Source organism: Plutella xylostella, chromosome 22 (genome assembly GCF_932276165.1).
Source record: "Plutella xylostella chromosome 22, ilPluXylo3.1, whole genome shotgun sequence".
Lineage (NCBI taxonomy): Eukaryota > Metazoa > Arthropoda > Insecta > Lepidoptera > Plutellidae > Plutella > Plutella xylostella.
In genome coordinates this window covers 1-23,006 of record NC_064002.1, presented here as the reverse complement: position 1 = coordinate 23,006, position 23,006 = coordinate 1, and the positions used below count along the sequence as shown (strand labels likewise).

The following is a 23,006-nucleotide window of genomic DNA, read 5'->3' as shown; positions in this document are numbered from 1 at the left end:
GTTTGTTACTTTATGTCTGTGTATCTAAAATATTCTAAAACAATAAATAAAGTGATGCTACCTGAAAAATATTTTAATCGAAGTCGGTCGGTCCAGGTCAAGTCCAGGTGCTTACCATAGTAATAATAAACTTTATGCTACTAAAGCGAATTAATGCCTATGTGTGGATAATGTACAGTAAAGGGCAGAAAGACCTGACCCCTCTCAGAAACATTGTTACTATGAGAGGGGGGTCAGGTTTCTCTGCACTTGACCGTACCTATAAATCACAAGCGCGTTGGCAAGCGCACCGCCACCATGTGAAGAGGCAGCGTCCTTATTAAAAACGCAACAGTAATACTTAAATATTTATTTGGTTCGAGTATATTTTTCAAGCCGAGGTTTCCTTTAAGTCGTGTTGTATGTAGTCACGCACGATACTGTCGAAGCTTTCGTCGGCGACGTAGCCGAGCCGCAGCGCGCGCGAGCAGTCGAAGCGCGCCGGGAAGGACTGCACCATGGCGGTGATGAGCGGGTCCGGCGCCCAGCGCAGCCGCGCCGCCGCCGCCGGGCGCGCCGCCGCCAGCGCCGCCGCCGCCGCGCCCGCCGACACCGTGAGCCCGGGCAGGCACAGCGGCGCCGCGTCCCCGCCCGCCGCCGCCGCGTGCAGCAGGTTGCGCACGGCGGCGCGCGGGCTCGCCACCCACAGCTCGGTCTCCGGCGGCACCGGCACGGTGTAGTCGCGGCCCACCAGCGGCTCGCGCACCATGCCCGACGCGAACGACGTGACGGCGCGGTTGGCGGCGCCGGCGCGCACCGTGATCGTGGGCAGCCGCAGCGTGCGCGCCTGCAGCCAGCCGCGCCGCGCGTACTCCGCCACCAGCAGCTCGCTCATCGCCTTCGCGCAGCCGTACGAGCTCTGCGGCGTCGGAGCCACGCCCTCGTGCACCACGGCGGGCAGCGCGCCTCCGAACACGCCCACCGTGCTGGCGAACACGAGCCGCGCGCCGCCCAGCGCCCGCACGGCGTCCAGCAGCGCCCGCGTGACGTCCAGGTTCACGCGCAGGCCCAGCTCGAAGTCCTGCTCGGCGTGGCCGCTGACCACGGCGGCCAGGTGGAACACGAGCTGCGTGCCGGGCGGCAGCAGCGCGGCGGGCGCGCCGGGCGCGGCCAGGTCGGCGGCGCGGCACGTCACGCGCGGGTCGGCGCGCGGCGGCGGCGGCGCCACGTCCAGCAGCAGCAGGCGGCGCACCGGCACGGGGCAGCCCGGCTGCAGCAGCGCGTCCGCCAGCAGCCCGCCCAGGTACCCGCCCGCGCCTGTCACCACGATGTCCATGCTGCACCTACCTACGTATTTAACAACCTACGCCGTATTTAACGGAATCCACACTCTCCACTAGGGTAAAGTGAACAGTAAGTATAATATAATTTTCCTGTACCGTTTTAGTAAGTAGATAATAAACAGTAAACAACAGAAATCGCCACTGTGATAAACCATTTAGTTAGATAGCTTAAAGTAGTTAATATAACTACCCAGTTGTTGCCTACAGGGTTGATTCTTAAAACCGTACTAACTAACTATGATAGGTGGTGCATATTAGAAATAGGTACTTCTATAAATAGTAGGTAAGGTACTTATAGGTAGGTACAAACATACAATAGTTACATACCTACATATTGGGAGTTTGGAACGGCCTTAACGTATTAACTAGTGTTCTTTTCTCTATTGTATTAACGTTAGTTAATATATACTATATACATACGACGAAAGGCGGTCGGTTTTTTCTGTAGTCACTCAACCGTTGGTCAAAAAAACACGTCAATACCAACAAAATTAATGAACTTTACGACCCTTGCACACATGGGCTATACTCTCGTGGCGCTCGCGTCTCCAGACGGCGAGCGACGCGCCGAGCCGCGAGTCGCACCCACCAACCTACACAAAGCCTCGCCAGCGACAAATCCGCGGGTTGGCGCGCCTGTGAAAGGGGACCTTAAATAAGCGACGGAAGGCCTTTGCGTGTTTCTCGATACTGTGTAGATACTCTCGGGTCTCGGCCTGAAAACATCCTGTATTTATTTTATTTACTTATAGCAGATGATATACATTGGTTAGGTAAGCACCTACTATGATGTTTTTAATTATGCTATCAGCCTATCACATAATCTTAGGTCAAAGTTACATACGAGTGAGGCCGTTATTATTCTTAGCTTGTGATTTCATCCATTTGTGTCTGGTACTTATGTTCGTAAATGTTTATCTAATGTCAACTGTCAAAGTCAAGTCAGGAATCTTTTCTTGAACTGTCAAACTTTTGAAAACAATCAATGAAGGTCACCTTCAGCCTGTGCCGCTGAAATACATAAAATCTTCAGAAAACAATGTGCTGCGGTAAAACTAGTCGGTATATTGTACTGTAAATTATTCAAGTGTGTGCCGTTGACGAGTATACATTCAAAAACTTACAGAGCCGATGTTTAAAAGTTTGAAAACCGTCACTTGAAAAGTTTGTGTAAGTTAATGCGACCTCTAAAAGTTTTATTTAAGTACCTATAATGTCTCGTATCTAGTTTTTAGTGTGTTCCCAAGGAGAATTGGCCTTGAACGGTAGGTATGTACAGTCGGGTTATAATGTTATCGCTGCGTCGCGCGGCGGCGCGGGGTCGAGGCGCGCCGTGTGTCTGCGGGCGCGCTGCGGGCTCGATGTGGTGGCTGCTGCGGGCGGCGCGGCGGTTGCTGGTGCGAGCCGCTCTGCTCTGGACCTGGCTCAAGGTGCTCATAGACATATTATGCTCATTCCTTCTCTGTCTGAACATTATTATGCACTTTTTAATTCAACTCTTTTTACTGTTATGGCCAGGCCATACAGTTTTTCCATAGAACACGAATTTTTCTAATCTAACTTGTATTCTCAAACAATTTCATGGTCCATGTTGGCTAGATTTGCCTTTAAGTATAGTGCTCCTGTATAGCTTACCTTTGCTCCGTGCTCCATAATCATCATCAACTATAGCAAAGCTGTGTATCAAAAATCATAGTTATTTTTATACAACTTGGCCAACATATGACGTGCAGTTGTCCTAACTACATGGTAATGTATGGATTTTTTTTTTGTGTCAAATGGTCATTTCATGTTATGGCTACATGTCCGTGTCCGACATGCTCTTGGCCTCTTTATTATTTTAACATTAACATAGATAGTGCTTTTTTAGCACAGCATCATCGGTTAGTTATTAATATTATTATGCTTCACATTTCAACTTGACATCTCTATGCATAGAAATATAGGGCCTTACCACAAAAACTTAGACAGTATTTAACAGGTGTTTACCGCTGTCAAATGCCTACAAAATCTGTCAAATTTCGTTTTAAATACTTGTTAAACAGTGTTTAAAGTTTTTTGTGGTAGCACGGATAAAGTTTAAGAAAACTTTGTAGAAGTTTGAAGAAGTTAAAAATGTCATCTGAGTAATGTTAGTTGCAAATGTTAAGATTTTTTGATAAATTAAAGATAAAATACTTACTCATTATTGCATCATTGGCCACGACATCTTGATCAGGTGATAGTTGCAGCCTCAATTCATTTGATGGGAAGAAGTTTGTGTTACATCTTTTTCTATGGCTACAGAGTCCTATTGCAGCTCCACACCTTCTGCCACAGAGATCGCAAGTGTAGAGTGAGTCTGCAGACGGTTATTGCACCCAAACAGAAACTGTTTCACACATACATAAACCAGAAAATAAATAGCTCAATAGGCAGGCTTATTACTAAAAGTAATCTCTTCCAAACAACAATTTAGATGTAGAAACAACAGTTATTTTTATAAACTGTAATCAAATTTAATAGTGACTACAAGTGCTGGCTCTGAGTGCTGGCTGTAGTCACCTCACCATCTCCATCATCCTCACTGTGGCTCCAATTCATAATAATACAAGAAAGGAGTGAACATCAAATAAAACTAAAAATATTAATAAAAGTGGCTTTGTAAGTTTATAGCCAGAGGTCTGTTCAAGCATTAGACACTACAAAGATAGTTTGCCTAAGTATTATACTTACATTTCATACATAGGTACACACCGTAGAGAAACTTGTGTAGTAGAAATACAATGGATGTACAAAAGTACCTCTTTTGTCTCAGAGGATCCAGTTTGGGTACAATGCGTTGAGTTCCGCTCGAGGACGCGTGTCGTCGCCGCTGCGTCGATGTAACTGCAGCCTTGTGGTGCTAGGCATAGAGTGGTGAAGAGCGCGGCACGCGGCGGGCGGCGGGTAACCGGAGCCGGCGCGGGAGGTGATATAGGCGGCGGCGCGCGCGCCGGCGCTCACTGCAGCGACATGGGCAGCCGCGAGCGCGCAGACTACGCCAGGATGTTCCAGGAGAAGGCCGTCGTGGACAAGGTGCCCCCCTCCCCTCGCCCCTCGCCCCGCCCGCCCGCACTGCACCCCGCAGCTGGTGCCTCGAGCCCACAGCACGCCCCGCCCTCACACTACTCAACCCGTGGACGTTGCTGCGTAACTCTCTGCTGTTACTGTACAAAAGTAGTTTTTTGTTTAATTCATAGGCATAACATAGGTAGTCGCAATGAGTACCGATAAAAACTATCTAACTTCCCAATTCCGAAATGAATATGACGATGTCGGTAGGAAGATAGCGGTCCGTAGAACACAGGACGCATGATCACAATATGTGTGTTGTTTGTTATTACAGAGACAGATGGCGATCGAGCGTCGCGCGGGCTCGCCCCGGGCGGGGTCGCCGCGCGCGGGGTCGCCCCGGCCCGGGTCGCCGCGCGCGGGGTCGCCGGCCCGTGGGGGGTCGCCGGCGCGCGGGGGCGGGGACGGGGGCGGCGCGGGGGACGCGTGGATCGAGCCCGCGCCGCTGCCCGCCATACACATCATCACACTCAACCATGCTGAGCATCTCGACTCTACGATCTACAGGTAACACATACAAAATCATACCTATATGTATTAATGTCTCACATTCTATGAACTACTCAAACTGGACACAAACTTCTGTATTACATTTAAATTCCATGGGAATCGAATCCGCCTCTCATTTTGCCAACATTCGTCTCACAAATAAATTTCTGCTATGTGTACCTACAGCATTAATATGGACCTATACAGTCAGCAAAAGTGATGCGATACGAATCCAGCACTATAACTTGTCATTCATGTTGCCTGTAATGTAATGAATGCAGGTTCGAGAAGGGCGAGGCGCTGCAGTTCGCGCCGGGCCCGAGCCTGCTGGGCCGCAAGGTCTTCCTCTACACCAACTATGTCGTCACCGATGACCGTGAGTTGTTTATTACTTATTTATCTTCATAACGTGCTATAACAGGGTTTGTCGCCGTGGTTAAAAAGATTGTCAGTCGTGTGCGCCGATGCCGATGGTACCTACATGGGAAAAAGGCGATACTTCACTCGAAGAGTGCTAACAGTACACCCCTTAAATTCCTCACTCTATAATTCCTGGCGCTGTAAATTACAAGTTTTGCAAGTGACGGCTGTGTTTATATTAATTAAACTTATGTGTAAGTTGTGGTTTAGCGCAGAAGTAGAAAAAATCTTACGCGAGGCACTAAATCTACGTTTAGTCTACTACGGTAGGTTGGTTTAATAAAGCAAGCCGTCATCAGTGGTGTTGTGTTTCAGCGGAGGAGGGGTCGGCGGAGTTCGTGCGCAACCAGTACTACCTGCTGCCGTGGTGGCGCGACCCCGACGTGATCCCGGCGGCGGGGGACGAGGCGGGGGGCGCGGGGGACGCGTGGGGGGACGACGCGGGGGGCGCGGGGGCCGAGCTGCTGGGCTCGGGGCTCGTGGTGTCGGACACCGACATGTACTGCGAGCTGCAGCTGCGCCGCGCCGGCGTCTTCCACTTCTACTTCGTCTACGAGTCCACGTACGTCACGTTTACTTTATATTGTTGGGTATGTTCTCGTCCTACTGTCATCTGACTTTTATAAACGAGTCCCTCACTGTAGAAATGCGTGTTGTAGATGGTCATTCTGGAAACTGACTATTTGTGATAATGATTATCTATTGTATATTTGGTTTACTTTTATCGCCGTATTTATTATTTAGAATGGCTAAACGTTTACCCTCTTCCCTCCTGTAATAAAATTATGAATATCCTGCTAGCCCGAAAATCTACACCCGTTTCTATTGAGTGATACTAGTGACTCGTTATTGTTCTGTGGTGATGGTCCTGCTGCAATACGTGGTAGTAAGTGTGGCGTGTGTTGCAGCGCCACGGGGCTGGGCCCGGCGGGGTCGGGGTTCTTCCACGTGGCGCCGACGCTGGCGCCGGGCGGGGCGCCGCTGCCGCTGGCGGGGCTGGCGGTGCAGACCGTGCTCAGCAAGTGCCTCGGCCCGCTCGAGCGCTGGGACCAGGCGCTCGCCGTCTCGCGCGACGCCGGCTACAATGCGGTCAGTTACATGCGAATACTATTATTAACTACCTACTATCTTTCAGTCAGTTGAAAGAATTTCCAAAGGATGTAGAACAGAAGTTTCTCAAGTTGACCCCTTGAAAAAGGGTGTCTTTTATACTTACCAGTTTTTCAACACCTGTATAATAAGATAATGTAGGTACTTAATCAAATTACTTTCACGTGCAATTGTAATTTTTTTTTTTTAAATGTTGGTGTGTTGTTTCGTAGGTGCACTTCACGCCGGTGCAGGAGCGCGGCGGCTCGGACTCGGGCTACAGCCTGGCGGAGCAGCGGCGGCTCGACCCGCAGTTCCGCGCCGACCCCGCCGACCTCGCCGCGCTGCTGCAGCGCATGCGCAGCGAGTGGCACGTATGTATTTAATTTATTATTTTAATTTATTATAGGTACAAGACGGGCGAGATAACTAGACACCTGGGTTAAATGACATTTGTCTTTAGTACTGAGTGCAAAAAAAGTAAAATCGATATTACCAAAAATATTTATTTTCTCTTCTTTGCTATCAGTATTTTTATAATTAAGCTCGGCTAGAAAAATAATAAACCTTGCCATACTGCGCAGTTATAATGGAAATAATTTTATTAAAAAAATTGTTGCGAGAACGTAAACATATTGGCTCCACTACACGTCTGCAGATGCATCTGCCACCAATCCGTTTGACGTCGGTTTTTGATGCCCAAATCACCCCCTCTACACGTCTGCAGATGTCATCTACGGATGCATCTGCGGACGCATCCGCGCACGTGTAGTGGCGCCATAATATACATGTAGCGCACCGATATTTGAAATTATTCTGGTAAAAACATACTTACCTGACTTTAGTTATACTGTAATAAAATGTATTAATATTTGTTTATATAAGTATTCAAGTTGATACCTACTTGTTATAAAAATATTTATTGTAATCGTCTGATAATTCTTCGATAAAATTGCGATGGATTTATGCTAACGCTACAAAAGGACGAGAGCGGGGCCTCGCGCGGGGAAGCGGGGGAGGGGTAGATTTTTGGGCCAGGTGTCTAGAAACTTTGCGCGGGTTGTAGATACACCAACAGCATACATATTATTACAGTTTCAAAAGATACATTGAAAGAAGTCCTACATCTAATACGATATGCCAGTTACAGGCGTATACAACATTTTAATCAACAAACATTAAAAATTTATAAAATTAAAATTTTATAACAAAATTAAAGTGTTAAATTAATAAGTAATAAAATTCAAATAAAAAAAAAAATATTTCCCATGTACCCAACTACCCACACTCACTTGACCGCCGCGAGTCTCCTCTCGATTCACTTCCGAGCGGAGCGGCTCCGGCGACACTGACGCCGCGCCAGTAATTTTTGTTCGCCCGAAGTGTCACAGTAACAAGTCAGTGTCGCTGCGCTCATACAAAAGTTACCGTCGTCGCTGAGTCAGTGTCGCCGGCGCCGCTCTGCTCAGAAGTGCCCCGAAGCGGCTCCGGAGACACTGACACAGTGACAGTAATGTCGTTCGAGCGCTGTGACACTGACACAGCACCTCCATCACATATAAACAATCCTCGGTGGTTTAGTTCCAAACGTGGAAACGGAACTGTATGTGCTGTTGTTTCGTGTTCATACATGTATTTTGTTGATAGATTTATTTGTATAAGAACCTAGTACCTACCTACTGTTTCATTCTAACGGAGAAACATCATAACCCTATAATACAGGTTTATTCCTAGCTTAGGGTCATGATGGTTCAACTCACAACGCATTTGTTCAACCTATTTTGTTTAGATTAAGTCTGTAACGTTGTTGCTACTTTTTATTGAAAATAAACTTTATTTATTTATTTGTAGATGGTGTCGATCTGCGACGTGGTGCTGAACCACACGGCGAACGAGAGCTCGTGGCTGTGGGAGCACCCCGAGGCGGCGTACTCGTGCTTGACCACGCCGCGCCTGCGCCCCGCGGCGCTGCTGGACGCGGCGCTGGCGCGGCTCGGGGCCGCCGTGGCCGCCGGCCACCACGCGCCCGCGCTGCCCCCGGCCATCAGCCAGGAGAGCCATCTCGAGGTACGCCAGAAGGGCTAGTACGGGGCGCATTTAAGACGTGACAAGAGTTTCGCATCGCACTCACTCACATCGCGCAGCCTCAAGAGCGAGTGCGACGGAGAACTCTTGTCACGTCTTAACAGCGCACTGTGCTACAGGGCCAGAACTAATTAAACATTGCGTTTTCTAAAACGCAAAAAAATTTAATACATTTTGTTGGGCTATTTTGCTAACTGTGTGTTGGCAACACCAAAGTTTATGTTATGTTATTTTGTCGTCTGGCAACACTCTCTCTCTACCCAACTACCGACGTGTGTGCATTATATATTGTTATCGTCTAATAACTCTAATAATTCAATAACAGTGCAGTAAAATATATTATAAATATATTATATTTAATCAGCGTTTATAATCAAGTGTACAGTCTCGCTTCGCTACACTTGAGTTAGGAGACTAGATAGATAGATAGATAGAGTACTCTTTATTTGTACACCAAGAAATGATTAACAATTTTACATAGACACTTAACTAGGGTACAAAAGGCGGTCTTATCGCTTATAGCGATCTCTTCCAGACAACCTTTGGATGGATGGACTAGAGATATAAAAGGGGTACAGTGTACTTACTCAAGGAATATAGTATAATTTAAGTTATTATTATCTAACTACACACTAAATATAAGCAAAATATAAATAAAAATAAAAATATACACACAAGTACATACGCCTACTACATGTATTATAATACACAATTATATACAATATAATACATATATAAATATATACAAACACATATATACATATACATACATACATACATCATATACATACACATACATATCATACATATTATACTTACATAAGTACATGATTTATTTAATGATCTGATAACAGCTAAACAGTTGATTTAAGGTAGTGTTCCTTCACCATTCTCTTAAAGGTTTCCAGAGTTGGTGCTTGTCGGATTTTTGAAGGAAGATCATTCCACAAAGTGATAGCGCGAACTGTGTAAGAAGCACTGAAGAATTTAGTGGTATTAGGAGGGATATGAAGGCGGAGATTGTGGGTAGAGCGCAGTGTCAGGTTGTGAGATTCACAACGAAGCTGAAAGCGTTCTTTTAAGTAAGCGGGGTATGTTGGGTTAAAGAGTATGGAATATAAAAGTGAAAGAATGTGGGCATTGCGACGAAGACGAATAGGGAGCCACTTGAGTTTAGCGCGAAAGTCGGAAACATGGTCATATTTGCGTAGGCCAAATATAAACCGTATAGAAAAATTTTGGAGTCGCTCAAGCTTATTTAACTGCTCCTCAGTTAAATCTGGATAGCAAGAATCGGCATAATCTAAAATAGGTAGAAGTAAAGACTGAGAAAGCTCAATTTTGGTGGAAGTGGGCAAGAAATTCCGCAATCTGCGAAGTGAACCTGCTGAAGCAAACATCTTTCTACTAACTACTTCCAGCTGCTTTTTCCATGTCATGGATCTGTCCAGATACACCCCCAAGTTTTTAACTTCTTTACTCCACTCTATATGTACACCATCAAAAATAACTGGTGGAAGGGTATCGAAGTCAATCATGGAAATAAATCTAGGGCTGCCAAGAATGATCACCTGGGTTTTAGTCGGATTGACTCTTAGGCCGAAGTCACTGCTCCACGTCAAAATATGTTCCAGGTCAGTATTTGTTCTGTTGATTGCAACGGAGAGATCTGATAAAGGCGCATGGCTGTATATTTGTAGATCATCTGCATAAAGGTGGTAGGAAGAAGATAAGTGATTAGAAATACTGTTAATAAATATGGCAAAGAGAAGAGGGGACAACACGCCACCTTGCGGGACTCCGGCCGTTGTGCTGCACCATAGAGAGAATGACTCCTCAATACGGATTCGCTGCCGGCGCCCGTGCAAGTAACTATGAAACCAGTCAATTACCGCTGGAGATACATTAAGAGAGCGCAATATCCCCAATAGTATGTCATAATCGACTGTATTGAAGGCATTGCTAAAATCGAGTAGTGACAACACCGTCAGCTCACCGTTCTCCATACCCTGACGAACGTCGTCAGTGATTTTCACTAAGGCCGTTACAGTGCTATGTCCCGGGCGGAACCCAGATTGGTACGGATTCATTAAGTTGTTTCGCACTAGGAATGCATTCAGCTGATGATGGACCAGACGTTCAAGTACCTTGGAAAGGAAGGGAAGGATGGAAATAGGACGGAAGTCAGCAAGAGAAGGATTGGATTTCTTGGGCAAGGGAGTGACTTGAGCATCTTTCCAAGCGGATGGGAATGTTTTAGAGGAAATGGAATAGTTAAGGATGTGTGTGATTACTGGGAGGATTATGTCAAGAATAGGAAGAACCATGTTCCGACTGATACTGTCAGTACCGATCGCGTTCGATGTGATATGTAGTATGCTCTTCTTAACGTCACAATCGGTAAAGTCACTGAAGTTAAATAAGGAAATGTCAGGAGTTGGTTGAGATGAAAGAAAATTCAGTGTGTTGTGTTTAGTAGCACTATCCATGGCCACAGAGGATGTGAAATGCTGGTTAAGACAGTTAATGTCTATGTCCTTGGGAATAGAATCAGAACGAGATTTACCAACTCCTAGCGACCTGAGGAAATTCCAGACTTTAGCTGGGTCACCGTTTTGAACCGATTCGTGAATATGGCGTCGTTGTGCATCCCTACACACCTTATTGCAGTGATTACGTATAGCAGTGTATTTCTGCCTATTTCTGTCAGATGAGCTACACTTAAACCTAGATTTGGCTGCAGCTTTTTGGCTAATGAGTTGCTTAATTTCATCAGACTATTGAAAATGTCATATTGTCCCAGCTATGTAACCTCTTATGGCAGTGTGTGTACAGCCCGGTGTGTGTGTGTGCAGGCGCTGCGGCACGTGCTGTCGTCGGCGGTGCTGCCGGAGCTGCGGCTGCACGAGCTGTTCTGCTGCGACGCGGACGCGCTGCTGCAGGCCTTCACGGCGCAGGCGCGGCGCCGCGTGCCGCCCGCGGGGGGCGCGGGGGGCGCTGCGGGGGGCACGGGGGGAGACGCGGGGGCCGAGCTGCGCCTCGTGCAGGACCCGCAGTACCGCCGGCTCAAGTCCACCGTCGACATGGACCTGGCGCTGCAGCTCTACAACGTTTATTGGTGAGTTTTTCATAGCTTCTTTTCTTCATACCCTTCTTCCCTCTGCCTACCCCGCAAGGGAGTACATTAGAACAAGGCGTGAGTGTATGTTTTTTTTTTCTTTTCTTCATTCCCGCTACTCCGAGGAGACAGGGTCTAACACCGGGTGCTTCCACTTTTCTCTGCCGGTGGCCAGCAAGTTGAGCTCTGGGCACGACTTCCCTTACTCTTGGGCCTCTCTGACTATGGACCGCTTCTAGGTATGAGCTGGTCTGGCTTTTCATAACTTGTACTACAGTTACTGCTAATGTTAGTATTTTCTTGAAATAGATTGATACATTATTAAAAAACCCTTACAGCCCGTTCAAAGTAGTCTTAAGTCTAAAAGACTAACAGCCTTACCACAAAAACTTAGACAGTATTTAACAGATGTTTAGCGTTGTCTAACGCCTACAACATCTGTCAAATTTCGTTTTAAACACTGGTTAAACAGTGTTTAAAGTTTTTTGTGGTAGCACAGTAAAAGTCGAATGCTCTGGTCACCATACACTTTCTCAAAAATCAGTGAACAGCTCCATATAAAGTGTATGGTAACCAGAGCATTCGAGCTTTTAGTCTTATGCGACTTACGACTAGTGTGAACGGGGTGTTACTGTGCTGTCAGCTGTCATGAGTAGCGTGCAACATAAAATAAATAAATATGTGGGGACATCTCACACACGGCCATCCGACCCCAAGCTAGGCAGAACCTGTGTTATGGGTGTCGGACAGCTGATATATCTACACAAATACATAGATAGATAGATCCTAAATATAAATATCAACACCCAAGACCCGAGTACAAATATCTGTGTTTAAACAAATATCTGCCCCAGCCGGGAATCGAACCCGGGACCACTAACCACTAGTAACGTGTGCCGGCAGGGCGGAGTGCTACGACGAGGAGGCGCGCGTGCGGCGCTGCGCGGAGTCGCTGCGGGCGCGGCTGCAGGCGCTCAACCAGGCCGCCGCCGCGCAGCTCGAGGCGCACCTCGCCGCTGCGATAAACAACATCGTCGCCGGCGTACGGTACTGTACACAGTTATAACACTTATTCAGAATGGTTCACAAACTGAAGGTCACTCAGCGAGCTATGGAAAGAGCTATGCTTGGAGTCTCTCTGAAAGATCGCATTTATTTTTATTAATATAATTATGTATAAGTATATTAATAAACCAGAGAGTTAACTATTTTAAAGAAATCGCTGGTTTTATACACAATAACACGACTTTGTTCCGAATGAGTTTGATCAATCGCAAAGGGGACCTGCATCACACCATCTGGTACTATAATAAGGTCCAAGTCCGCACTAACTCCATCGACGCTAACCTGAACAGAATGATATTAGCATTAAGTTCACCTATTTACAAATTTAATTAAGTGCAATAAATATTTTAATAAATAAATGCTGACTTGTAATTTCTATAATATTTTCAGATACCATTACATCCAAGCAGACGGGCCTAAACTTGGAGAAGTCAGCGAGAAAAATCCTCTTGTACCAAAGTGAGTTAATACTACCATCTAACCTTGCAGTTTACCGCTATATACCTACTAAATTTGTATGCGTTTTTTGTGTAGCAAGTATATAAGCTTATCGGTGTTGATTTTCAACATCGGTTTCATCGACCCTGGCTTTTTAATTTGTAAATTATTAGTGAAACCTTTTAATTGGCTTCTCTTTTTACTATTCGTTGTGTATAAAAAAATATACATGCTTATGTTGGGTGTAAGTTTTGTAATATAATGAATAATTTCTCCTGTACTTCCTGTGGGTTGACTGGTAGAAATTGCTTTTGGCATTAAGTCCACCCTTTGTACACTTATTTATATATTTGTGCAATAAAGGATTAAATAAATAAAAATGAAAAAATAATGTTTGTCAGATACTTCACGTGGCCGGCGGGGTCGCTGGCGTCGGGCGCGGCGGCGGAGGCGGCGGTGTGGGGCGCGGCGGCGGGCCGCGTGTGCGCGCACAACGGCTGGGTCATGGACATCGACCCCCTGCTGGACTTCGCCGCCGACACGCAGGTGTACCTGCGCCGCGAGCTCATCGCCTGGGCCGACAGCGTCAAGCTCCGGTACGCACCAACCAACCCCCCGGCTAGGGATGCCCGATCTGAATCGATCTTTTGGAAGTTGATGCGGTGACAAAGTAATCTGAAGAAATATGGCACCAACTTCAAAAAAGATCGGTTCCTGCTTAGGTATATTTGTAATGTCACATAAAATTGATGTAAATTATTTCTTACATTTTAGTGGTTTTTTGAAGTCGGTTTTTTTATTTTCTAAATTATTATTTTATTTTATTGTTTTTAGTTAATTTTCAATAATATTCAATCAAAAGTAAGATGCAAATGATACCAATAAGTCCTACTAGTCAATACGAATCATTCAAGCCTAAACACGAGGTAGTTGCTATATACCGCTGAGGAGTTCCTTTGACTGCCTTCCGTTTCAATCATCAGATCAGCTCAAGGTCACCATAATATTTTTTTGTTATAAGAACTATATTTACGTTCTAAATTTCATTAGAATTAATTGAGAACCTCCTCCTTTTTTTGAAGTCGGTTAAAAATAGTATCATTAGAAAACGAAACTCGCCAGTACCCGTATCACGAAAATTCGAGCTAACGAATAGAATCGAATGCGAGTGCGACTATTGTCAACTTGACAGCACTTTCGAACACTTTTTGCCTTTCGAATGAGTTTCGAAAAGAATGACCACAGAGTACATAATATTATTCTGACAATGACCTATGGAATGATAGCTGTCAAACTTTCGCAAATCTATACACCGCCATTTTGTTGTTGACAGGTTGACAGCACTTTCGAATAGACTATCGAATAGAATATGCTGCGTTTTTTCCGGATCGCTCTACTGTTCTTATTGGTTGGTGTAGTCGGCCCACAATAAGTTTATTGGTCAGGTTAAGTCAGATACACTCGATTAAGCTGCCAAAGTTTTACTTGGTTTTCTTTCCCATTGCACGGCTTAGTTTAGTCGCAATAGGCTAGATTCAGGGCGTTTATTAAAAAATATATACTTAAGTTTAAATACAGACAGGTTGCACCTGCAGCTTACACAACTTTTTTATAGAAATAATAAAATGGTGTGCTTGCTGTGTATTTTATTGTATTTAACGATCTTTTTGAGATCGATTCCGACTTCCGAGCCATACGATTTACATCGAAAATATATATTTAAAAAGTGTTTTTTTATACGATCTTAGAAGATCGATTAAATCGATTCAAAGCCATACGATTTAGATCGGGAATCGATTCACAGAGTTACGATCCATTACGATCCAAAAGATCAATTCAAGCAGAAAATCCTTACCTCTGATATTGAAAACTTAAAGTCGTATAACTTTGTAACGGCTGAACCAAAATACGTGTATAAATAAACATTTCCGTGTGTTCGCAGCTACGGGTCCCGGCCGGAGGACAGCCCGTACCTGTGGGCGCACATGCGCGAGTACGTGGAAACGACGGCCGAGCTGTTCGACGGCGTGCGCCTCGACAACTGCCACTCCACGCCGCTGCACGTGCGTACCACACACACACACACACACACACACACACGCACACACACACACACACACACACACACACACACACACACACACACACACACACACACACACACACACACACACACACACACACACACACACACACACACACACTGAATAAACGTTTATGAAATTGTTGTTTATGTGCAGGTGGCGGAGTACATGATGGACTGCGCGCGCGCCGTGAACCCCGAGCTGCTGGTGGCGGCCGAGCTGTTCACCAGCAGCGAGCTCACCGACGCGCTGTTCGTCAACCGCCTCGGCCTCACCATGCTCATCCGAGGTACAGTCTACTCGACCACCAGAATAGAATAGAAACCGTTTATTATCATACATACATATACACCGACAAAGTAGAAAAAAAAACAATATTTTAAAATGAAAATCTAAGAAAACACTTGTGGTACAAAATTTTGTCATCTTTATTGTATGATAAAAGGGGTAGGCTCAGCATAAGCTATGCATGTGACCAAAAGGGCACAGCACAGCGCTGGTTATCAGGGACACACGAGTGACGACCGAATGGTGTAGTGGGCCTTGACCGAACGTCCCGGGTTAGATCCCCAGTTGGGGCAGATATTTGTTTAAAGACATATTATTTTAATGATTTGCACTCTGGTTTTGGGAGTTATCTATCCGATAACTATATTACAGGCTCTCTGTAGTATGGGGTCACATATTATGATTGTCGGTGCAGAGGCGCAGTCGGCGTGGGACGCGACGGAGCTGGGCCGGCAGCTGCACCGCTGGGGCGGGCCGGCCGTGGGCTCGTTCACGCCGCGCCGCCGCCGCCCCGCGCGCCCCGCGCCCGCCCCCGCGCTGCTGCTGGACCTCACGCACGACAACCCGCCGCCCGCCGCGCGCCGCTGCGTGCTGGACGCGCTGCCCGCCGCCGCGCTGTGCGCCGCCGCCGCCGCCGCCGCCGGCTCCACGCGCGGCTACGACCAGCTGCTGCCTTACCAGGTACACCATCTTGTCACCATTTTTTTGAGATTTTTAAAGCAAACGTGTAATTCTTACGTGATGTAGCTATATTTGTTAGAAGGTACATTTTTATACCTTACTTACTTGTTGAGTCCATCAGACTTAGCCGGTTAGCGTATCTAGGATGTGCTACCGACCATTCCCCTATCCGCCACCCAGGGGACGCTCCTCTACGCCAGACGGAATAGCGCGAGATTTATACCTAACGTAATTGATTTTAAATGAGTATGAAAATTTTATTGTACAATAGTTGAATGCAGTGTGTGTGTGGTCTGTGCAGGTGGACGTGGTGTCGGAGCGGCGGCTGTACCCGCTGGCGGAGCAGGCCCCGGCGGGGATGACGGCGGCGCGGCGCGCGCTGAACCAGCTGCACCAGCAGCTCGCGCGCGACGGCTACTGCGAGAGCTACGTGGACCAGCTGGACCACGACGTGCTGGCTGTGACCCGCCACGACCCGCGCAGCCGCCGCAGCGTCATCGTGGTGGCCTACACCGCCTTCAGCCCGCCCGCGCCCGGCGCGCGCCGCCGCCCGCCCGCCCTGCGCGTGCCGGGCCGCCTGCTGGACGTGCTGCTGGAGGCCGAGCTGCGCGACGGCGCGTCCGCCCCCGCGCCCCCCGCCGCCGCCGAGCTGCTGCTGGCGCCCGTCACGCACGAGCTGTGGATGCAGCAGCACGTGCCGCTGGCCGCCAGCGCCATGGTGGAGGCGGCGGCGGTGGAGGGCGACGACACGCTGGTGACGTTCCGCGAGCTGCGGCCCGGCAGCGTGCTGGTGCTGCGCGTGGCGCCGCCCGCTGCCGCCGCCGCCGCGCTGCGCGAGCTGGCCGCGCCCGCGCTGCTGCAGCCCTTCCGCGACGCGCTGCGGCCGCTCAGCCTCGTGGACCTCAACGCGCTGCTGTACCGCTGCGAGGCGGAGGAGCGCGCGGCGGGCGGCGGCGCCTACCACGTGCCGGGCCACGGCGCGCTGGTGTACGCGGGGCTGGCGGGCGCGGGCGCGCTGCTGGCGGACGCGGCGGCGCGGCAGGACCTGGCGCACCCGCTGGCGCAGCACCTGCGCGCCGGCGACTGGCTGGCCGAGCACCTGGCGAGCCGCCTGGTGCGCGAGCCGGCGCTGCGGGCGGCGGGGGGCGCGCTGGGCGCCGCGCTGGCGCCGCTGGGCCGCCTGCCGCGCTACCTGGTGCCGTGCTACTTCGAGCGCGTGGCGGGCGCGGCGGCGCGGCTGGCGGCGCGCGCGGCGCTGGCCCGCATGTCCCGCTGGGTGCGCGGCGGCTGCTCGCTCACGCGCGCGCTGGCGCTGACCTCGGTGCAGCTGGTGGGCGCGGTGCCCGGGGCGGACCTGCCGCCCGCCTCGCCCGCGCTGCCGCCGCCGCGCCCGCCCGTGCCGGCGCCCACGCTGTCGGCGGGCCTGCCGCACTTCGCGGTGGGCTACATGCGCTGCTGGGGCCGCGACACGTTCATCGCGCTGCCGGGGCTGCTGCTGCTGCCGGGGCGGCACGCGGAGGCGCGCTGGCTGCTGCTGGGCTTCGCGGCGGCGGCGCGGCACGGGCTGCTGCCCAACCTGCTCAACGGCGGGGCCGGCGCGCGCTACAACTGCCGCGACGCCGCGTGGTGGTGGCTGCGCGCGCTGCAGCTCTACTGCGACCACGTGCCCGACGGATACCAGATACTCAATGTGAGGACCACCCTACCAAATGTTCCTAACTATATCATTAAGTATTTCATTCATTCATTCATCTCAGCCGTAGGACGTCCACTGCTGAACATAGGCCTCCCCCAATGATTTCGCTTGCCGATACGTAATCTCCACTAGAGGACTCTTCTGCTCCACCGACCATTAGTCCTTCGAGCAATGTGTCCGGCTTCACTTCGAGAATCGAGTTCCATATGGATATGGAGGTGGGCGCTACCTTAGAATTGGCCATGACTTTCGTCTTGTCCATATTCATTTTGAGGCCTACTAGTTGGGAAACCCGATTGAGGTCTTAGAGCATTTTGCTGAGGTCTTCCAACGATTTGCCATAACCACAATATCGTCGTAAACCGAAGGAGAGAGATGTATTCGCCGTTGATATTGTAAGGACGCGCAATGAGGAAGACGGTTGATGTGTGAATGACTTTATTAAGAGTGGTTGAATATATGACGTGTATGTTTAGTATGTATGTAGGAAAGGTGTTGCCACACTGCACCTGGTCTTCCTCATTTCGAAAAAAAAATATTACATAAGTAAATCATTTTTAAAATTTTTCTATTTAAAATTTTGTTATACCTACTTAAGTATTGTAAAAAAAAGCCAAATTTAAAATAATATACTTAGACAAACATGGTTATAGTTAAATTTACTTACAGAAATATTCATTGCTTAAGAAGTGTTTTTGAAATATTGAACACAAAAAAAATCACATCATTGACATCAAAACTTTTTTTTTGTATTTGAACACTAAAAGTAACTAATAAAAGTATATATGATGCATTTAAGTGTGTACTTTCATGGCCAACAAAATATAATGCCAATAAAAGTATGAACTCTTGGGGTTTCCAACTGATTGATAGTGAGGATAATAATTGAGATTATAAGAATAATTAAGATGATGTTAATATAAGAGAAATATTTATTTTCCGAAAGACTATCCTAATGATAGATTATAGTTAAATGATAATGAGTGCGCGTCAACCGTGATTCCGATACAAACGTGAACTAAAGTAAATTATATTAAAAGTAAGTTGACGCGCGAACTGATGATGTTGCAGAAATAATTAGGTATCTACTTAACCATGTACGGTGTTCCGTACATACTCCCGCACTGGATAAAGAAACAAACTGATTTTAGATAAAAACTCAATTAAACGAAAATGATGAGATGATACTAAACTACTAACAGGATGATAAACAATATTCTTAAATGCTAAGAATATCGTTAAAATTAAACCGCGCCCCAGTGCAGCCTGGTCAATTCTTCTTCAAGCTCAGTGAGCCTCTCGTTGGTCCTCAGTGTCTGAGCGTTATATGTGACCAGTGATAGCTTACTTCAGGCTTGGCCTGTGATAGTCTACGTCGGTTTGACCAGTGATAGCCTACGTCGGTTATTATGTATTTATTTGACACCAAAGAACAGCACATAAATATAAAACATTTATACTTGACTTAACCATAATCAACATGTTTTCGACCTCAATTATTATTGCCTGCGGGACTCAGTAATGATGTTTGTTCGTGTGTGCAGGAGCCGGTGTCGCGGCTGTTCCCGACGGACGAGTCCCCCCCCGCGCCCCCCGGCGCCGCCGACCAGCCGCTGCAGGACGTGGCGCAGGAGATCCTCAACAGGCACTTCCAGGTACACTCACCGCTACATAGATACACATGCTCACCACTATAGTCCCCGAAGGGGGTAGTCAGAGGTCTAACCATGTATGTGGAATTAAAAGAGATGTTGGTATTTAATTCACTTTTGTTATACGGGTTAGAATGTTAGAAATAAAATCAAAGAAATATTGACAACCGTCTGTCCGTCTTTCGTACGTCTTTCACACTCTTCTCTGTCATTCATCGACATAGATATTCCCGTCACCTTGCGTTCTGTTCTAATCCCACATGTAAAACTCACATAGTTGCAATAAATAAATGATAATGATGTTGATGGTCAGGGCGTGGTGTTCCGCGAGCGCGACGCGGGGCGCGGCATCGACGCGCACATGACGGAGCGCGGGTTCACCGTGGCGCTGGGCGTGCACCCCGAGACCGGCTTCCCCTTCGGCGGCAACGACGCCAACGCGGGCACCTGGATGGACAAGATGGGCTCGTCGGAGGCGGCGGGCACGCGCGGGCGCCCCGCCACGCCGCGCGACGGCAGCGCCGTGGAGCTGGTGGCGCTGGCGCACGCCGCGGCGCGCTGGCTGCAGCGGGCGCACGCCGCCGGGCGCTACCGGCACGCCGGCGTGGCGCGCCCGCCGCCCGCCGCCGCCGCCTGGACCTGGGCGCAGTGGGCCGAGCGCATCGAGCGACACTTCGAGCGCAGCTTCTGGGTGGGCGCGGAGAGCGGCGCGGGCGAGGCGCGGCCCGACCTCGTGCACCGCCGCCTCATGTACAAGGACTCGGTGGGCGCGTCGCAGCCGTGGGCCGACTACCAGCTGCGCTGCAACTACGTGGTGGCCATGGCCGTGTCGCCGGCGCTGTTCCACGCGGCGCACGCGCGGGCCGCGCTGGACACGGCGCGCCGCCTGCTGCTGGGCCCGCTCGGGCTCAAGACGCTCGACCCCGACGACTGGGCCTACGCCGGCGACTACGACAACGACAACAACTCCACCGACCCCAAGGTACGCATCACCACCACCACCACTAAGATTGTTACTATCATAGAGAGAATTTTAAATTTCATCAAAATATAATAAGGAAACAAAAGTAGTGTATATGACATTTACTTCATTATACATTATACATAACTGATTACTGTCTAGCATATGTTTCCTAAAGACATTGTCCGTTATTTCATCAGTTACCAAAGTCCGTCATAGCAGAGAATATCAGTAACATGCGGTGTGTGTGCAGGTGGCGCACGGCTTCAACTACCACCAGGGCCCGGAGTGGGGCTGGGTGCTGGGCTGCTACCTACGCGCGCGGCTGGCACTGGGCGGCGCGGGGGCGGCGGGGGGCGGGGCGGCGCGCGTGGAGGTGCGGGCGGCGCTGGGCGGTGCGTGGGCAGCGCTGCAGGCGTCCCCGTGGCGCGGCGTGCCCGAGCTCACGCAGGCGGGCGGCCGGCCGTGTCCCCACGCCTGCCCCACACAAGCCTGGAGCTCCGCTACGCTGCTCGAGGTCACTACTACCTCTTCATCATTATATCTTCCATTTTTAACCCTCCCCGAAAGAACAAAGTGTTATAAGTTCTCTGTGTAACTATATGTGGTAGCTAAGCTCCCATACGACGAAACCGATTTTCCTATTGTTTTTTAGGGTCACTTGTATTAAAGTCAAATTGTATTTAAGTCAAATTTTAAATACATTTTGTACCAACCGACTTTAATTTGGAAATATGGCACCAACTTCAAATAAATAATGATGTGTTTCAGACGCTATACGACCTGCGCGAGGCGGAGCGGTCGCGGGCGCTGCCGGCCAGCGACTGACGCGCGGCGCGAGTGTGGCACGGCGCGCCCCGCCCCCCCCGCGCGCCCCGCGCCCCGCGCCCCGCCAGCCTGTACGCCGAGCCCTACGAGCCCGCGCCGCGCCGCCGCCGCCTGCTGGCCGCGCTGCGCCGCGCCCGCGCCCCCCGCGCCCCCCCCGCGCTGCGCCGCCTGTCCCGCGCCGTCTACAACCGGCTCAGCGGCGCCGCGCGGGACTCGCTCGCCACCGTCGTGTACAGCGACCGCTGGCTGCTGGAGCGCCGCCCGCTGCTGGCGCGCCGCCGCCCGCCCCAGCACGCCGACCTGCTGGGCGGCCCGCTGCTGCCCGCCGCGCCCGCCCAGCGCCGCCACCACCTGGCGCTGGACCCGCCGCCCGCGCCGCCGCGCGCCGGCCTGCTGGCCCTGCCGCCCCGCCCCGCGCCGCGCCCCGCCCCGCGCGCCCGCCCGCGCCCGCCGCCGCCCTACATACTCATGATGGAGGAGGCGTGGCAGTGGAGCGGCGAGGACGAGGCGTGGGCCGCGCGGCCGCCGCCCCTGCGCCCGCTGCAGTACCGCCAGCCGCGCCGCCCGCCGCCGCCGCCGCCGCTCGAGGCGCTGAGCTCGCGCGCACCGCCGCCGCCGCCGCCCGCGCCCGCGCTGTCGCTGCCGCTGCCGGACTTCGCGCTGTCCGACGACGAGCTGCTGCTGCGCGAGTACGAGCGCGGCGGCGGCGGGGGCAGGGACGCGGGGAGCGACGCGGTGGACTACTACAGCGCGCTGCTGAAGCCGGCGGCGCGCATCAGCGCGGCCAACCTCGCCGCCAGCGCGCCGCCGCGCGACAAGACGCGGGAGAAGAAGCGCCTCAACACCAGCGTGGCCGCGCTCAACAACGGCTCCGGGCGCGCGCTGCTGGGCGGGCGGCGCGGGGGCGGGGGCGGGCGCGGGGGCGGGGGGGAGCGCGCGGTGCGGCGCAGCACGCGCGTCATGCTGCTGTACAGCGGCGCGCTGTACGTGCTGTCGCTGCTCACGTTCTTCTTCCTGAGCCTGCAGTAGCGGCGCTGGTCGGGCCGAGCACGACTCTGTGTCAGTATCTTATGTGATGCATAAGGCCTAGCACGGGGTGCAAGACGCTCGCACCAAGCCGGCGCACTTGCTCTCGAAACCGCGCACGTTGAGTCATCAGCTTGATGCTGGTTAAGTTTTTGATATTTTAATATTTTCACTTTTATTTGCATACTACAAAAATATTGTAAATTATAATATAATTAAGTAAGTAACTAACTGTTAATTTATATTCTGTATTATCTATAAGTTACTACAAAGTGCCATTTTAAGGTTTTATTATAATATAGTATACCTAGGTGATTTTAATATATTACAATGTTTAAAATGTGGCTTATCTAATTGTTTAAATAACTATGTTTGCTGCTACTATCTATGTGATAGGTATAATAGATACTTTTACTGTATAATGTCTAATAGTCTCGGTGTTAAATTGTGTCTATGTGTTGTGTGATAGCTCTAACCTGCCTACCTATTGGTATAACCTGGTGTTGTTGTGTTATTAACTTAGGCTAGTGTATACATGGGTACGTACAATTAGCTGATGATGGTTGATACTTACTGTCGGATTGCATTACATAAACGCACAGGAAGTCGATAGGAGTATTTACTCGTACAGGAAGTACGTCTGAAGCGGTAACTGCGATGCTAAGCGGTAT

At 50.0% G+C, this 23,006-nt stretch overlaps 2 protein-coding genes across 4 annotated transcripts; one reads left to right on the top strand and one right to left on the bottom strand.

Moving 5' to 3' along the window:
• Window positions 1–334: 334 nt before the first annotated feature.
• Window positions 335–1,617, bottom strand: LOC119690479 (D-erythronate dehydrogenase). Its single transcript, XM_038105661.2, has one exon. The coding sequence runs from the start codon at window positions 1,313–1,315 to the stop codon at window positions 371–373; it is 945 nt and encodes a 314-aa protein (XP_037961589.2). The 5' UTR covers window positions 1,316–1,617; the 3' UTR covers window positions 335–370.
• Window positions 1,618–2,252: 635 nt separating this feature from the next.
• LOC119690480 (glycogen debranching enzyme) lies at window positions 2,253–21,460 on the top strand. Of its 3 annotated transcripts, none has more exons than XM_048628857.1 (19): window positions 2,253–2,492; window positions 4,690–4,922; window positions 5,186–5,280; window positions 5,640–5,886; window positions 6,233–6,413; window positions 6,647–6,787; window positions 8,265–8,480; window positions 11,354–11,616; window positions 12,520–12,663; window positions 13,072–13,140; window positions 13,521–13,715; window positions 15,062–15,182; window positions 15,360–15,492; window positions 15,907–16,172; window positions 16,474–17,862; window positions 19,413–19,523; window positions 19,834–20,502; window positions 20,735–20,998; window positions 21,253–21,460. In XM_048628857.1, exons 2-19 carry the CDS (start codon window positions 4,696–4,698, stop codon window positions 21,307–21,309), a joined length of 4,788 nt encoding a protein of 1,595 aa, XP_048484814.1. In that variant the 5' UTR covers window positions 2,253–2,492; window positions 4,690–4,695; the 3' UTR covers window positions 21,310–21,460. The 3 variants fall into 3 exon arrangements, with proteins under 3 accessions (XP_048484814.1, XP_048484812.1, XP_048484813.1); XM_048628855.1 differs by lacking the exon at window positions 2,253–2,492 and adding an exon at window positions 2,597–2,752; XM_048628856.1 differs by lacking the exon at window positions 2,253–2,492 and adding an exon at window positions 4,158–4,379.
• Window positions 21,461–23,006: the final 1,546 nt, after the last annotated feature.

Bases quoted from the DNA above. Each gene is read 5' to 3' on its own strand.
- LOC119690479 (XM_038105661.2), bottom strand. From the start codon at position 1,315: ATGGACATCGTGGTGACAGGCGCGGGCGGGTACCTGGGCGGGCTGCTG.
- LOC119690480 (XM_048628855.1), top strand. From the start codon at position 2,612: ATGTTATCGCTGCGTCGCGCGGCGGCGCGGGGTCGAGGCGCGCCGTGT. The intron at 2,753-4,689 runs GTGCTCATAGAC...TTGTTATTACAG, and splicing joins TGCTCTGGACCTGGCTCAAG to AGACAGATGGCGATCGAGCG. The intron at 4,923-5,185 runs GTAACACATACA...TAATGAATGCAG, and splicing joins CTCGACTCTACGATCTACAG to GTTCGAGAAGGGCGAGGCGC.